The following is a 17408-nucleotide window of genomic DNA, read 5'->3' as shown; positions in this document are numbered from 1 at the left end:
TTCCACCGAAATGTGCCCCTTGGGAGGGCTGCCAATTGGCCCCAAGCACAGTAGCTGCAGGTCTTGTTCCAGGCCCCAGGAGATGACCCTGAGGACCCTGTGGGCTGCTATGGGAACCCCCTCCCAATCCCCTCACTCCTTGTCCAGGACAGACATGCCCTGCAGAGCAGGCACACAGCACTCAGGGCTGGGGGTGAGCTTTGCAAAGACCTACTGTGTGCCCCGTAGTTGCCCACAGCTTCTCTGTTGCTGTCTGATTTCAGCTCAAGTGGGGGGCCTGAGGCTGGCGAGGAGGGCAGGAAGCCTCTCCAGGGGCCTGGGCCCAGAACAACTGACCACGTGGACACAAGCACGGCAAGTGCCGCCTCGGTGCCAGGCCCAGCCCTTAGCGAAGCTTCCTGGACACACAGCCACCTCATGCCCGGGCCCTACATATGGGGGCCCCCGGCCTGACACAGGGGTGGTGCAGCTGGGCTGAGAGCAAAAGGCCAGGACAGTCAACCTGCAGCTCTGGGCTGGAGGTGAGAACGCAGCTCTTGCCCCTGTCAGGCCTTCCTCAGGCACTGCCAAGAGCAGGGCTCCCGTGGAGCTCTGAACGCCCGACCTGTGTCCCCCGTCCTGAGTCGGGCGCTCCTTCTGTGGATGGCTGGGCTTTTCTGCAGGGTTCCCTCAGTCCCCACATGGACCAAAGAAGGCTCAGCCCTGGTCACAGAGTGAATCTTGAAACCCACATATTGGTAGCAGGGTCCGTGGAAAGTTGAACAGAATTTTATGCTACGAGATCTCTTGCTCACTTGTCTGTCACATCTGTAGTTCAGGACTGTAACTGGCTTTCTATTTTAAACTCAGATATAAACGGAGTAGGGTGTGTGATGGTACCAAAAGCACTCATGGTCGAATCTTTGAAGCACAAGAAACCGGGCCATGAGAGCCACATGTGCAAAGCCCTGGGAATCTTTTACTGTCCCTCCCGAGTTCGAAGAAGAATTTGGGATTCGGTGGTCACTCTGTGAGGTGCCTTAGCAGTTCACCACCCTCACTGTACACACACACACACACACACACACACACACACACACACACACACACACGTACACACATGCGCGCAGCCCTGACATGGAGACAAAAGCACCGAGGAGGAGGCGGCCGGGAAGAAGACTGACAGGTTGGATGGAAGGGAGCAGGAGGGGAAAAGGGAAGGCGCTGGGTGGGGAGAGGAGAAAGGAGGGGATCAGAACGGGGAGAGGGCGGCGTGGGGTGGGGCAGCGAGGAGGTCAGTCCTTGGAGTTGTAGTTCCGAATCTTGGGGGGCCGCTGGCAGCCTTTATATTTTGGAGGATGAGCCCTGGGGTGTCTAGCAAGCTTGCCCCTTGTCTGGGCTTCCATCTTCATCCCTTCAACACCAAAGGCTGCCCACGTCGTGATGGGGCTCCCCTCGGGGTGCCGGAGGCTACAGGCTGTCGGTGCTGGGCGCTCTAGCAGGTGAAGAGAAAAGAGAAAGGAGGGTGAGTCATCATGGGGCAGGAGGATGCGGTGTGCAAGGAGAGCTGGGTTCACTGAGTGCTGGCTGAGCTTCCCACCAGCAGGAACCAAAGATCCCGTGCCAGCTTCCTGTGGGAGCCCATGCAGGCCAGTGTCCTCCGGGGCAACAGCTGTATCTGGAGGTCCTGGCCCTGGTGTCCCGCACAGAGGGTCTGCGTGGACATGTGCTCTCCAGGTGTTCTGCAGGACCTGGACCTGCCCCTCCACTGGGCACACAGGATATTTGGCTGTGAAAACATCTCCTGTCGTGATCATTTCGTAACAGGTCCCACGGAGGTTCCAAGGTTAATGGTTGACTCACAGCACTTCCCAGGCTGTCATCCACCCTGTGCCCTCTGGCCATGCTTGCGAGCATCTCCAGCGGCACAGCGGCCCTGATGCGCGTGGCCAGGCCCAGGCCAAGGACCCTGGAGCTATAGCACATGCTCTAAGTGTGGGCCACTGCTCCAGGGCAGCCCTCCCAAAATACTGGCAACAATTGTCTTTGCACGAGGGCATTCTAGGTGATGTTTGAAAAGTCCCTTGAGCTTTTCACTGTTTTCCTAGTTTTTAAAACTAAAAATGTATTTCTTTTTTTAAAAAAATGTACCAGGCAGATGTTATTAAAAAGCAACTGTGAGGCTACAAGACTGTATTGTACAACATGTGGAATATGGACAGTATTTTGTAATAACTGTAAATGGAGCATAACCTTTAAAAGCCGTATAAAAATAAATAAAAAATGAAAAAAATAAAAAGCAGTGGTGAGATGATGCAAGCTCAGCGGCAGCTCTCCCTCCTGGGCTGGCCCAGCATGCAGGGTTAAGACTCTGTGCTTCCAATGCAAGGGGCATGAGTTCGATCCCTGGTCGGGGTTGCAATCCCGCATGCCATGTGGCTCAGCCAAAAAAAAAAAAAAAGTAAAAAATAAAAGAACACTGACACAGGGCGTCAAGACAGGATAGGTGGGGCCTGCCTGCCTGGTACTGGCATCTCACACATGTGAGACACACTTCAGGGACACACACCATCTGCCCAGTGTCACCGAGCCCACCACCCTGGGCCTGGCGGTGTGACACTGAGCAGTCTGGAGGGGTCCGCCCAGCACATGGCCACGTGCTGCACAGGTGGACGTCAGGGACCAAACTGGCCCAGACATCTGGGGAAAGGCCAGCAGAGCAGCCGCACAGCCTCTGGAGGGAAAGAACAGGGTTGGCATGGAGCTGGGTGGCAGGAAAGGCCGGGACTTGGAAAGCACACACAGGGCTGTGAGCCAGGCTTCTTGCAGTGACTCCAGCACCACGAGCTGGGCGCTGGCCAGGGGCACCCAGGCCCTGGTCCCCTCTCTCATCTTGTGCCCTTTCTGCTCCTCTGGCCTCTGGAGATGTCTGGAGCTGCTTCTCCTTTCCTGGGGGCTTCGGGGGTCACACCCAGTGGCCTTGCCTTGTGCCCTCAGACCCAAAGCTGAGCCAGGTCCCGCTCTCCCCCTGCCCCCAGCCTGCCAGCGCCAGGTCCTAGAGTGGGGTGAGGATGGGGGTCCCTGGATATCCCCAGGTTTCCCTTTACTTCCTGTGGCCATGGCTGCTCCTCCCTCATTGAGAAAGCACCCATGTCTTTGGTTCTTCAACCCTGGGTGAATTCTTCCTCTCTACACAGAGACCTTCTCACCCTAGATGCCTTTACAAGTGCTTATAAAGGGATCTCTGGTCAGCCCTATCCTGCTAACTTGGTTTCCTTCTGGAAGGCCATTGCCATTGGGGAGGGTCAGGAGCCTGACCACTGCGATGCTGGGGGTCCCTCCCTACAACTTGAGGGACCAGCCCCTTCAAGGGTTCGTGGGCGTGGCCTGAGTCCATCCCACTGTCTGCCTGGGGGATGAGGCGTAGGGAAAAGGGCCAGCCTAGGGCCCAAGACCTTTGCTTGGGAGGCCATGCTCCCTGTGGCCAGCGGTTAGGAGCTGATTGCTAGTTCAGCCAGATGCCAAGCAGGTGGTTCCAATGTTTCTGCTGGAAGCACAGGCCAGGCTGACCAACTTGTCTGCCTAGGAGCAGGGCCTCTGAGCTGAAAGGACAGCACAGCCAGCCTTGCAGGGCACTGGTTTCTGTCTCTCTCTGCAAAGTCGCCCTGAAGGAGTGACTGGCTCCTCCAGGACAGGCGTCCAGAGCATGGCAGTCCTGGCTCAGGCATGAAGCTGAACAAGTCAGGCATGAAGCTGAACAAGTCAGGCCTGCTCGCCTGAGGACACTTCCTGTGCCCGAGTGGTGGTCTCTGCTTGAGTGATCTGTGCCCTCACTCAGACCTCACTTAGCAGGTGGGGTGTGGAAGTGAGGCCCCCGTGGTGCTCTCTCCCGTCTCCTCCTCGCCTGACCTGTTCTGCTCTCTTTCTGCTCTGGGCTCTGGTGAGGCTTCAGGGACATTTAGGGGCATAGCACTTACCTCCTATGGGCTGCTGGTACAGCCCCAGCCTTCGAGAAGGTTCAGTGAAATGCCCAAGACCTCCCAGTATGAACCTGGGGTCAGGATGGGGGCCCAGCAGGGGCTGGCTGAGTCGAGGGGGTTGTGGGCCTGCCCTTTTGGTGGGTGGTCTTCCCCATGACCTTCCCTTACTGACCTGGAGCCTGGCACATCTCATGGACCAGAGCCCTGCAGGGAGGAGGGTTAGTCTCCTGTCTCGGGGCCTCCTGGGGCTCTCTGCGCACAGGGGCCTATAGGAGTCTCAGCTCTCTGGCTGCTCGGAGCTGCTGCCCAGCTCCCTTCTCAGTTGTCTTCCCATCTGCCTGCCCATCAGGGTGGCTCTGAGCACAGGCACGTCAGGCCTCTAAAGGCAATTGGAAAGGCACTCCCTGAGCTCCTGAGAAAGGGGATATGGAGCCATGTCCACCCTGGTTCTCCAGAACCTTCCGTGGAGCTGGGGCGCTACTTGAGACTCAGGTCCCAGTTGTAGCCTAGGCCACAAGGGGCAGGACCCCCTCAGGCTCCCTTCAGTCTCGCTGGTCTTGCGGCGCCTTCCCTTTCCACTCTAGGGTGATCCCCTCTGGGTGCTGATGGCCCCTCGCTTCTGCTGAGACCTCTCTCCCGCTTCCCTGGGAGCACCTTGAGTCCCCAAGTTCTACATTTCTCAAGTTGGGGGAATTATACCCACTAGGACTCCTCACCCTCACCCTGGGCATCCTTGTGAATCAGTGGTTAAAAGTTAGATTCTGTTACACTCCCCGCCACAAATCCTGTGGGATAGAGCCCCAAGCCTTCAGTGTATGAGAGGTGTCGATGGTGAGTGACATGGACCCCTGAGCCTGTCCTGAGCAGCCCTGCCTGCCTGGGAACTGCTGCAGGCCCCTGGTGCAGAGGCTCTGGGCTGATACTTCCAGGCTTGACTCCCTTCAGCAGCGTGGAGGAGGGGCAGGCAGGAAATGCCAGATCCTCAGGGCCCTGCAGCCACTCCCAGCCGTGGGCTGGGGGCACTGACCAGACAGCCCTGGTTAACAGACCAGCATCACCACTCCTACCCCCCACCTTCCTGAAGTTAACGCCTGACGCCAACCCCTAATTGCTCTTTCTTACCATCATTTTTGGGGGTACCTCCTCCCTGGTTCTGGGCTCACCCAGGACTGTCTGCTAGTGCCCCTCAGTGTGGCCCTGCGTGGCTCCCCTCCTGGGCTTCAGGAAGTGCCTCAGGCAGGGGACTTAGAGGGAAAAGGCTCTGTGGCAGAGGAGAGCCGGCACTGCCTCCGTCGTGACCCTACCCCCTCTCGGGCCCTGTCTGGGGCCCAGCTCCTCAGAGGAGAGGGGCTGGGAAAGGCCACATCGGGTGGGTGGGCAGAGGGGGCAGGCTCTTGAGTGCAGGGGCTAAGTGGGGGAGGGGGAAACAGCGCCAGGACAGAGGTCAGGACGGTGGGGGCTGGGGACGGGGAGGCGGGGGAAAGCAGTGGCTGGGCCTCCAAGCCTGGCTGGTTCCCCCACTGGGAGGGTGGAGGGCAGCTGAGTGCCCAGGCTGCACCCAGACAACGTGTGTCCTCTGTAAGGTGGTGTGGGGACACAGCAGGGAGGGCATGATGCCATACGAGGTGTGGGTTGATGTTGATTTGCCTTCTTTTCATAGAGGGGCTATCCTGGTGGCTCAGATGGGAAAGAATCCTCCCGCAATGCAGGAGACCTGGGTTCAATTCCTGGGTCAGGAAGATCCCGTGGAGAAGGGAACGGCAACCCACTCCAGCATTCTTGCCTGGAGAATCCCACGGACAGAGGAGCCTGGCAGGGTTGCAAAGAGTCGGACATGACTGAGCGACTAACACACTTCTTTCCATAGAGATCCAACAACGGAAACCAGATGAACAAGGTGACTCATGAAAAGGCGCTCGTGGAGGCTCTGCCCCTCAGGAGGTCAGACCAGGAACCCAAGAATCCTAGGGTCCTCCCATGGAGGGGCAACCCACCTCTGCACCTAGCCAGGGTGAGGACTGGCAGTACACATGCCTCGAGGGGCTGCCCTCTGCTCCTCTTGGCAGGGGGGATGCTGTGAGTGAGGCAACACTCTTCCTTTCCATAGAAATGTGCCCCCTTGGGAGGGCTGCCAATTGGCCCCAAGCACAGTAGCTGCAGGTCTTGTTCCAGGCCCCAAGTGACGACCCTGAGGACCCTGTGGGCTGCTATGGGAACCCCCTCCCAATCCCCTCACTCCTTGTCCAGGACAGATATGCCCTGCAGAGCAGGCACACAGCACTCAGGGCTGGGGGTGAGCTTTGCAAAGACCTACTGTGTGCCCCGTAGTTGCCCACAGCTTCTCTGTTGCTGTCTGATTTCAGCTCAAGTGGGGAGCCTGAGGCTGGCGAGGAGGCCAGGAAGCCTCTCCAGGGGCCTGGGCCCAGAACAACTGACCACGTGGACACAAGCACGGCATGTGCCAAGTGCCGCCTCGGTGCCAGGCCCAGCCCTTAGCGAAGCTTCCTGGACACACAGCCACCTCATGCCCGGGCCCTACATATGGGGGCCCCCGGCCTGACACAGGGGTGGTGCAGCTGGGCTGAGAGCAAAAGGCCAGGACAGGCAACCTGCAGCCTCTGGGCTGGAGGTGAGAACGCAGCTCTTGCCCCTGTCAGGCCTTCCTCAGGCACTGCCAAGAGCAGGGCTCCCGTGGAGCTCTGAACGCCTGACCTGCGTCCCCCGCCCTGAGTCGGGCACCCCTTCTGTAGATGGCTGGGCTTTTCTGCAGGGTTCCCTCAGTCCCCACATGGACCAAAGAAGGCTCAGCCCTGGTTGCAGAGTGAATCCTGAAACCCGCGTGTTGGTAGCAGGGTCCGTGGAAAGTTGAACAGAATTTTATGCAACGAGATCTCCTGCTCACTTGTGTGTGACATCTGTCGTTCAGGACTGTAACTGGCTCTCTATTTTAAACTCAGATATAAACGGAGTAGTGTGTGTGATGGTGGTACCAAAAGCACTCGTGGTCGAACTTTTGAATCAAAAGAAACCAGGCCAATGAGAGCCACATATGCAAAGCACAGAAAATCTTTCACCATCTTTCCCAAGTTAAAAAGCAAACGCTGGGCTTCCCTGGTGGTCCAGTGGTTAAGAACCTGCCTTGTAATGAAAGGAACGCCAGTTCGATCCCTGGTCGGGGAAGATCCCACACACCTCGGGGCAGCTAACCTGATATACCTCCACAGCCGCAGCCTGCGCATCTTCAAGCCTGTGCTCCACAACAAGAGAAGCCACTGCAAGAAGAAGCTCACACACCACAACTGGAGCACAGTACCTGGTCCCCGTGACTAGAGAAAGCCCATGTGCAGCCACAAAGACCCAGAGGACCCAGCGCAGCCAGAAGTAAGAATAAATAAAACAAACCCCTCATTTCCCAGCATGTTCCATTGCTACTGTGCTTACTTGAAGAATGAATGGCATTCTTATAGGATGTTAACGGAGGGCCTAATTTGGATATGTTAAACTTACACATAAACTTCTACATCTTTGTACTGAACTCTGTTAAATACAAAGTTTAAAATCCCTACAGGGATGCAGGCAGGAGGGTTTCTCAAACAAGTGGGATAAAAATTCTGGTTCCGTCTAAGGAGCCACATTGAGATACTCTTGGGAGAAGTGCTTCCATATGGAGAAAAACAAACATAGAAGAAGGTGCCGGACACTTGAGAAATAGGAAAATCAAACCTATACAAACCCACAACAACCCCAAATGAGAATTCCAGACATTGTGGCTGTGGTGGGGGTGGGATGGCCAGATGTGGGGAGAAAGGGAGCGCATAGAGAACATGCCTATGGAGGGGAAACCCGGAAGTGGTAACAAGTGTGAGAAATCAATAGGGCTGCGTAAACACGTGTGAGTGAGTGAGATTATCCTTGGGCAAAAGGAGAATGTGTAACTTATAATGCAGCAGAAGGAAACTTGATTTCTCCAATGAAAGGTAGGAATGTAGAAAAAATAAACTGAAATAAAGTAAACAGATGAGAAATAAATACCATGGAGAATTAAGCCCAATAGATAAATGAGTTAGATTCACCAATGAAGAAAAATTCTCAAATTGGATTTATTCAAAACAAACAAACAAGATTCAGCAAGATGTGTAAAGATGTTTTAGACCCATTTAAAACAAAAGACAGGGAATCCCCTGGTGGTCTAATGGTTAGGGCTCTGTTTCCACTGCAGGGGGCCTGGTCAGAGAATAAGACCTCACATGACTTGCGGTGGCGTGGCCAAGAACAAAAACAAAAAAGACACATAAAAATTGAAAACAAACAAACAAAAAAATAAAATTAGGCACAAACTGTTGTAAGGTGTAAAGAAGAATTCTGAGTCCTGGTGAAGGGACAACTTCAAAACATACCAAATAACATCTGAAAGAGCTGCAAGGCAAAGTCAATAATCCAAAAACAGGTAGGTGGAGGTTTTAATCACCCCTATTGATCACAAACCCATACAGAGATGGCAAAGACTTAGTCAACGGAATTAATTAGTTTGAGTTATTAGACACAGAGATGTCTAAATTAGTAGGCAGACAGTACACTTTCTTTTTTTGCCAAACACAGAACATACACAGAATCAGACCACACATACTCTTTGCGGCCCCATGGACTGTAGCCCACCAGGTTCTTCTGTCCATGGGATTCTCCAGGCAAGAATACTGGAGTGGGTTGCCATTTCCTTCTCCAGGGGATCTTCCTGACCCAGGGATCGAACCTATGTCTCTTACGTCTCCTGCACTGGCAGGCAGGTTCTTTACTACTAGTGCCACCTGGAAAGCCCCTCAGGCCACAGGGCAAATCTCCATTCATTCCAAATAGAATATTAATACAATAAAATTAGAAACCAACATCAAAATCTCCCCAGATCCCTTCTGCTTGGACACTAACTTATTTCTGAATAATCCTTGAATTATGTAGGAAACCATATGGTGAATTCAAAAAATATTTAGAATCGAATCTCAGAATTTGTAGGACAGAGCTCAAGCGGCTGCCAATACACTTATCTGGAAATACTAACGTTCCATCTACCAGGAGATGAGCTAGCCTTCAGGGGGAGAGACTGGAGAGGAAGGAACAGGACGAACTTGGGAACAAGAAAAAGGAAGTCGCGGCATTAAAGGCAAGATTCAGTGAAATGGAAACTCCAAGAAAACAAGTGGCACAGAGCGTCAACAGAACTCAAACTGTTGTCTGCAGAGATGAATAAGATTAACCTCTGCCAAGATGGATCACCCCCCCCCCAAAAAAAAAGGGAGAGAAAATGAACATGGCAGGGAAATAACTGGGTAAAAATGAATGTTATAAACACCTATTCACTAGTAAGTTAATAAAATCTAGATGAAATGGAAAGTTCCAAAACCAGTACCAAAAAAAAAGCACTTGAAATATCCAATAATTAATAAGAAAATTGAAATGATGATCAAAAACTTCCCTCCCCAAAGACTTGTGGCTCAGATGGCTTTACAGGAGGTTCTACTGAATTTTCAAAAGAAGAGACCTAAATTTCAAGGAATAGTCAATTTCTATCTTATTCCAATTACTCAGAAAAGTAGAAAAAGAGCTCATTTTATGAGGTAATCTACATTTCTAAACCAGATAAAGACAACCCAAGGGAAAAAAAAAATCACAGAAATATTTAACTTAGAAATGTACCTATAAAAACTATATATATCAACATTAGCAAGCCAAATTAGTATTAAAAATATATCAAGTATAGTTTATCCCAGTAATGCAAGGCGGGTTCCATATCGGAAAATCTACCACCATATTTCATCACGATAAGCAAAAAATATATATATGATTATCTTAATCAATGCAGGAAAACATCTGATGAGTGAAAACACTTATTCATGATGAAAACTCTTGGTAAATCAAGAATGTAAGGGAAAAATTTTAACTTGATAGAGGTTATATTTAAAAATTCACAGCAATCACTTTAGTGCAAAATGAGCCTCAATCTCTTCAAGTCAGAGAATGAGACAAGATGCCCTGATGACACTTCTGTTAACACAGTTTCAGGGCCCCAACCAGCTCTGTAAGGAAATCAAATGAAACAGGACTACAAGCACTGAAGGGAAGAAACAGTCACTGTCTGAAGATAGCAGGATCATCCACTTAGGGGAAAAAGCACTGCAAGACGAAATGTTAGTGCTTCCCTCATAGCTCAGTTGGTAAAAAATCTGCCTGTAACGCAGGAGACCCGGGTTCGATCCCTGGATTGGTCAAGAAGATCTCCTAGAGGAGGAAATGGCAACCCACTCCAGTATTCTTGCCTGGAGAATCCCATGGCCGAGGAGCCTGGCGGGCTGCAGTCCATGGGGTCGCAAGAGTCGGACATGACTTAGTGGCTAAACCACCACCACCAAGGAAGTTCAGCAGGGAGGATGGACAGATGAGCCTGCTGTGTACTACAGAGCACTTCTCTGAAGAACTGTGACCTTCCAGCAAATAGGATAAAGTATTGGAAACCGCAAGAAAACTCTATAAGTCAGCCTGCCCTATTTTGAAAATGAAGTCTCACTGGAACACAGCCCGATGTGCCCCGTCATGGCTGTCTGCGGCCAGAGGGTGGCTGCTCTTCCCACTGCTGCTTCTGCTACCAGCGCCTGGGGGCCCTCCCTCTCTTCACAAACTGTGAAATGTGCACTGTTCTCCAGAGAGCAAATAACCCCTTATGGATAAGAACAAAACAAAAACAGAAGTGGGTGGGTTTGTTCTATACACTGATTCTATACCTTTTTTTTTTAAGTTGAGTTACTACTTCTTCAAACAAAATCTCGAGTGCAGGCTTGCAGGAAAGGACAGCCCTGGCTGGGATGACTGTAGGATGCCAAAGGCTCTTCTACCCCTCCCACCTTCAGGGCTCTTGAGGCCCTTCCAAAAGGCTCTGGGGCCCTGCTGGGAGGGCACTGTCGACAGTAATGACCTCCCTGAGGAGTCCTGAGTGCCCACTGGAGGATAATTAAGAGGGCCTGAGTAAGTTGATATGAATTACAGGAATTCTGCACGGATCTGCAGTGGCGTGAGGCAAGTTGACACTGGGTGTCTGTCCTACTTTGGCTCTTCTTGATTTTGCCTGGAACAGACACAGATAACCCAGACTAGAAACCAAGATCAAGAGGGACCATGCAGCGGGAGACAGAACATCGAGAGCAGAAGGCCAGAGTTCTCCAGAATACGCTGCTCCCAGCTGCTGTCTGGGTGATGCTGAACATAGGAGATCTTTTGCTGTTTTTTTAAAAAAATAACTTCTATTGAGCTATAATTTATATACAATAAAGCACACCCATTTTAAAGGTACATTTCAAAGGGTTGTATAAAATCTATACATCGATGTCTATGGAACATTTCCTTCAACTCCAAACATCCCTACTCCCAGCCTGAAGCAACCACCGATCTGCTTTTTGTCATTGCTAACTATGTAGGTCGTTTCTGGAGAAGGCAATGGCACCCCACCCCAGTCCTCTTGCCTGGAAAATCCCATGGGCGGAGGAGCCTGGTAGGCTGCAGTCCATGGGGTCGCTGAGAATTGGACATGACTCAGTGACTTCACTTTCACTTTTCACTTTCATGCATTGGAGAAGGAAATGGCAACCCACTCCAGTGTTCTTGCCTAGAGAATCCCAGGGACGGCGGAGCCTGGTGGGCTGCCATCTATGGGGTCGCACAGAGTCAGACACGACTGAAGCGACTTAGCAGCAGCAGCAGCAGGTCGTTTCTAGAAGTTCACATAAAAACAGAGTACCCTAGGGGGGTTCCCTGGTGGCTCAGAGATGAAGAATCCACCTGCCAACGTAAGAGACACAGGTCTGATCCCTCATCTGGGATCAGCTAGGCCTGTGCCCCACAACTACTGAGCCAGAGTCCACGAGCCTCAGAGCTGCAGCTGCTGAGCCTCTGCGCTCTGCAGCCTGTGCTCCACCAGAGAAGCCACTGCAGTAGGTTCGTGCACTGCAGCCAGAGCGGCCCCCACTGACCACACCCAGGCAAAAGTCCGTGCAGCAACAAAGACCCAGCACGGCCAAAAGTACATACACACACACACACAGTACACTAGGGACTGCTTGATGTCTGGTTTTTCCAGAGATCAAAGCAACGTTTCTGAGGCTCATTGCTGTTGTCACGTGTACTGGTAGTGCTTCTGCTTGTCGAGTAGTAGTTCAGCACACTTGTTTTGTCCCTCAGTCGTGTCCGACTCTTGCAACCCCATGGTCAGTAGCCTGCCAGGTTCCTCTTGTCCATGGGATTTTCCAGGCAAGAATACTGGAGTGGGTTGTCATTCCCTTCTCCAGGGGATCTTCCAGACCCAGGGATCCAACCCACGTCTCCTGCATTGGCAGGCGGACTCTTTACCACTGGCCATCGACGGATAAACGGAGAAGCAGCACGTCACACTGCTCCACAGTGACCTGCTTTTCCATTTATCTACTGATGCATGTTTGTGTTGTTTCCAGTCTGACATTCGTGTTAAGGCCTTTGGGGCGTGGATGTTTCTCTTACATGGTTACCATGGAACTGAATGGCTGAGTCGTGTAGCACGTTTTTTGCTTTTTGAAAGGTAAGAAGTGGATTTATTTTGAGAGAAACACACACCACAGACACAGCGTGGACCTGAGGAGGCGAGAGCAGCTGCAAGTTTTTTTTCTTTAAGAAACTGCCGAACTGTTTTCCAAAGCAGTTGACCACCCTGCGTTCTCTCAGGCAGTGTGGTTCCAGCGGCTCCATGTGTTTGCTACCACTTGATATCGCCATATTATTGTAAGATTTTGGTTGTCTGAGCGACTGTGTAGTGGCACCTCAGTTCAGTCGCTCAGTCATGTCCGACTCCTTGCGACCCCATGAATCACAGCATGCCAGGCCTCCTCACTGTGGTTTAAATTTGCATTTCCCAGATGACTAACACTGAGTATCTTTCATGGGCTTGCTGGCCATTTGTATCTCTTCTTTTTTGCAGTGTCTTCTGTAGTATTTTGGCTATTTTAAAAATTGGGCTTATTTATTTACCACTGAGTTGTAAAGTTTTTTATATATTCTGGATCAGGTCCTTGATATGTGTTCAAATATTTTCCTCCAGCTTATCTTTTCACCTTCTTGAGAGTGTCATTGCAAAAGCAGAACCTGAACATTTTGATGAAGCCCAATCCATCAGATTTTTTTCTTTTAAGGTTGAGACTTTTTTCTATCCTAAGAAATTTTTGTCTATCCCAAAGTCATAACGATATCCTATGATTTCTTCTAGACGTTTTATAGTGTTTTTTTTTTTTTTAATATTTATCTATTGGTGATGCTGGGTCTTAGTTGTGGCATGCAGGAACTTGGATATTTATTGTGGCATTCAGGATCTTTTTTTAGTTTCAGCATGTAGGATCTTTAGCTGTAGCGTGTGGGATCTAGTTTCCTGATCAGGGATCAAACCTGGGGCCCCTGCATTGGGGACACAGTCTTAGCCACTAGACCACCAGGGAAGTCTCTTTCTACCCACTCTTGAAGCTGTGTTTTTTTAACCCCGTTTTATCTCTGCTACAACCCTATTAGCTATACATCTTTGTGCTTTCTGTTTGTTTTGTTGTTTATGGCATATACATTTTTAATTTGTCACATTCTACCTTGAAGTAGTAGTATACAAGTTCACGAACAGGAGCCCGACAGGAGTGTACTTTCTTTTCCCTTCCCCATCACTTCTGCCGCCTTGTCACACATTTCACTTGTACGTGTGTCACAAACCCCATCATACACTGTCTTCGCGTGTGCTTTAAACAGCCAGTGATCTTCCAAAGAAAACCGTAAGCCTGTTTCCATTATTTATCCACAAACTCACCTGCTGCCTTTGTATTTCTCTCTGATGACCCCAATTTTCATTTGCCATCATTTCCTTTGCCTGAAGAATGTCCTTTACTATTTCTTGTAGTGAAGGTCTGCTGGTGATGGATTCTATCTGGTTTGTCTGTGAACGTCTTTATTTTGCCTTCATTTTTAAAGGATCTTTTTGCTAGATACAGAATTCTACTTTGTGAGCTCCTTTTCCTTTCAGCTTAGAGACGATCGATGATCCCTTGTCGCCTGGTAGCTATAGTTTCTGAGGAGAAGTCTCTCATAATTTTTACCTTCATTCATATTTAAGTAATGTGTCTTTTCTTTGACTGCTTTTAAGATTTTACTTTATTGGTGATTTTCAGAAACTTGATTATGATATTCCCTGGATTGCATTTGTGCCTGTGTGTTTATCCTGGTGCTTGGGGTTGACAAATTGCTTGAATCAGTGAGTTAGGAGTTTTTGTCAAATTTAGGGGGGGGAAAAAGGGCATCATTTCTTCAAACACTTTTTCTGCCCCTCTTTCTCCTCTCTGTTAGACTGGTGGGTGCTCTCCTTCAGGTTGCCAAAGCTGTTTTCTATGCCCTATGTTTTCTCTCTGTGTGTCATTTTGGGTTGATTCTGTTGCTATGTCTTCAAGTTCCTTGTTTTTCCTTCTGCTATCTCTATTCTACTGTTAATCCTACCAATGTGTTTTCCTTATCAAATACTGTATTTTTCATCTCTGGAAGTGGTGTTTGGTTCTTTTTTATAGTTTCAGTTCTTATCATTGTTTCCCTTTGAATACCCGAATATAGTTGTAACAGTCATTTCAACATCTTTGTTTGCTTGTTTTCTCATTTCTGTCATTTCTGTACCTCTTTCCATTAATGGTTTTCCTCTTGGCTTTGGATCACATTTTCCTGCTTCTTTACAAGTCTTGAAATTTTTAACTGGCTATTGTACATTTTAGGTATTGTGTTGTAATTCTGTCTTTTTAAGAATGTTGAGCTTTGTTTTACAGGCTGTTAGGTTCTCATTTCATCATTTCAAAGACTGTTTTTGAGCCTTTCTAGGGTAAGTCTAGATGAGTCTGCACTTCAGAGACACATAGCTCTATGATCAAGGTGTGGCTTCTCTGGGTCTCCAATGAATGAAGGCTGGAGATTGACTATCTCCCCATCATCTTAGAGGTCTCGAAATGGTTACGCTTACAAGCTGCTTATCTTCCCTTTGCCTGAATTTGTGGCGTTTTATTCTGCACATCAGTGAACTAGGACATGTAAAGAGGTAAAGACGGTAAAGAGGTAAAGACTCAAGACAATTCCTACGAAGATTTCTGGAGCTCTCTTCTGCATACCCCGCCCCCCACACCACCCTCTCCCCGCAAATCTTTCCTGCAACTTCCAGCCCCTCCGCCTTCCCAGACACCTGTTCCTGCTTCCTCCACCAGAGAAGGCACCGCGCCCTGCTTGGTGCTCCCATCCCTGTGACTGAGCCCAGAAGAAGCCTGGGGCAGAAAGCCAGGGGGCCCGACAGGCGCCTCACTTGTCTTCCTCGTTCAAGGATCGCGGTCCTCTGCTACCTATTTTACGACGTCTGAAAACAGCTGTTTCATATATCTTGTCTATGCAGGGGGGGATGTTAACGTATAGTCCTTAGTCTGGCCAGGAGTAGGAGTGAGTGCCAGTCACACTGTGGCCCCAGAAAAAACAGCACTGAAGTAGACGCCAACTTGGCTACATCAAAGTATTTACTTTGTTTTAAAAGTTATTTCAACACAAGTTTTTTTCCCAAGTGGCAGGAAAAGCTGTTTCATCATAACAACTTCAAAAAAGAGCTAACAAAGATCTATTTGACTCTGTGTGTGTGTGTGTGTGTGTGTGTGTGTGTGTGTGAGCGTTTGTGTGCAAACTCAGTTGTCTCCGACTCTCTGCAACCCACTGGACTGTAGCCTGCCAGGCTCCTCTGTCCATGGGATTTCCCAGGCAGGAATACTGGAGTGGGTTGCCATTTTCTCCTCTAGGGGATCTTCCCAGACCAAGGATCAAAACCTACAGCTCTTGCATCTTCTGCTTTGGCAAGTGGATTCTTTACCATGGTGCCACCTGGGAAGCTCTTATTTGACCACATATTTCTCAAAAAGTTTAGAGGATACTCTACGTCCTAAAAAGTCTCAGGTTATAATAAGCAGGAAAGGCGGGAAGCTGGAGTTGCTCACCTAATTCAAGATACTGCACGGCTCCCTTCTTGGACCAGAACCCTGGTTCTTAGATTTCTGTGGCTGCAGTTACAGAAGATGCTAAAGGGTGGTGCAAGAGTAGTAATGTGCACAGCCAAAAGGACAAATGTGATGCTGGCAAACAGGGCAGGGCCCTTTCGATCCCCCCTGCTCCCCAGCGAATGCTGGAGGAGTTCTGGTCACGTGCTCAATGAGCCACTGGTGGTGCCCCCTTGGGCAGCTCCCATCGCCATCTGCTCCACAAGGTTACTGTGAGAATGGCTGCCGAGAGCATGGGCAGAGCCGCTCCGACGGCTTGTGTTCCCATTGTCACATGAGTCTCACGCTGGCCTCTGTCCCCATGGGTCAGGTCTGCCCATCTCTGAGCTGGGTCTGCATCTCAATGTGATACACTAGAAGCCTGATGTCCACTTTTGAGTACAGATTCTCAGTCCCTGGTTTGCATACAGGTATGAGGACCACAGATGGGGAAAAGAGAATATAACACTCCAGGTGTGTTTGCCCTGTTCTCTGACTATTCTCAGAGGTCGCCTGCCCTGAGATTTTCACCTTTTCTTATCACAAATCCAACCACAAGTGGCTGCTCCTTCCGTCCGTCACTCAGTGCAATGCTGGGGTGCCTGAAACTGCTCTCCTCACTCAGCCCCTGGGTTTACTGAGAAACATAAAGTTTCTGTGGGGAGGCCAGATGGTGATGCTCCTGGTCTTGAGAGCATGCAGGCAAGGTGACTCTAAGGTCCTGTGTTCAGAGTATGTTTGTATGTCCTCAGAGCATGGCTAAGCTGGCAGACCCATGGCTGAATCAGTCTGCCTTCAGAGAAAGGTCCCAAACGCTGCTTCTGAGTCCAGGCATCCTTCAGGGGAGGCCTGGAACAGTCTCCACTCAAAAATACACAATACGAGGGTAAGCTGGTATCCTCAGGGCCCACTCAACCCTATTCAGTGACTGGTGACACCCTGCAGAATGGCTCACTAACCACCAGGATGAGACCAAAGGGACCTGTATGTTGGTTCTGCAGTCAATCACACGCGACTCTCAGAGTAGGAGAATCTCAGTTTGCTTGGCAGTCACTTTATTCTGGGTCTGGGAAGGCGCTTTGCTGGAGGCTGTCTCCTGGAGCTGGAGGCCACACAGACTATGTACCACTGGGCATGGCTGGATCTGGCTCCCAGGGTTTTCTGTAGCTTACAGACTGAGCTGCAGTTTGGCCTGTATATTTTAACTAGTTGCCAATATTAAAAAGCTGAAACATTTCATATAAAAAAATGGGGCTTTCCAGGTGGCTCAGTGGTAAAGAATCTGCCTGCCAATGCAGGAGACACAAGTGTGATTCCTGGGTCAGGAAGATCCCCTGCAGGAGGAAATGGCAACCGATTCCAG

At 50.1% G+C, this 17408-nt stretch overlaps 1 protein-coding gene across 1 annotated transcript in view; it reads right to left on the bottom strand.

Annotated features, from left to right (window-relative positions):
* Positions 1-1127: 1127 nt before the first annotated feature.
* The window catches only part of CCDC57 (coiled-coil domain containing 57), a 109034-nt gene continuing 92753 nt past the window's right edge, over positions 1128-17408 (bottom strand). Inside the window, exon 19 of the mRNA XM_052658304.1 lies at positions 1128-1474. Within this exon, the coding sequence (XP_052514264.1) occupies positions 1275-1474 (200 nt within the window). The 3' untranslated portion in view covers positions 1128-1274. The remainder of the gene's footprint in view (positions 1475-17408) is intronic.

The sequence above is a fragment of the Budorcas taxicolor genome, chromosome 19 (genome assembly GCF_023091745.1).
Source record: "Budorcas taxicolor isolate Tak-1 chromosome 19, Takin1.1, whole genome shotgun sequence".
NCBI lineage: Eukaryota > Metazoa > Chordata > Mammalia > Artiodactyla > Bovidae > Budorcas > Budorcas taxicolor.
The sequence above is the reverse complement of the archived record's forward strand: the minus strand, read 5'-3'. Positions and strand labels throughout refer to the sequence as shown.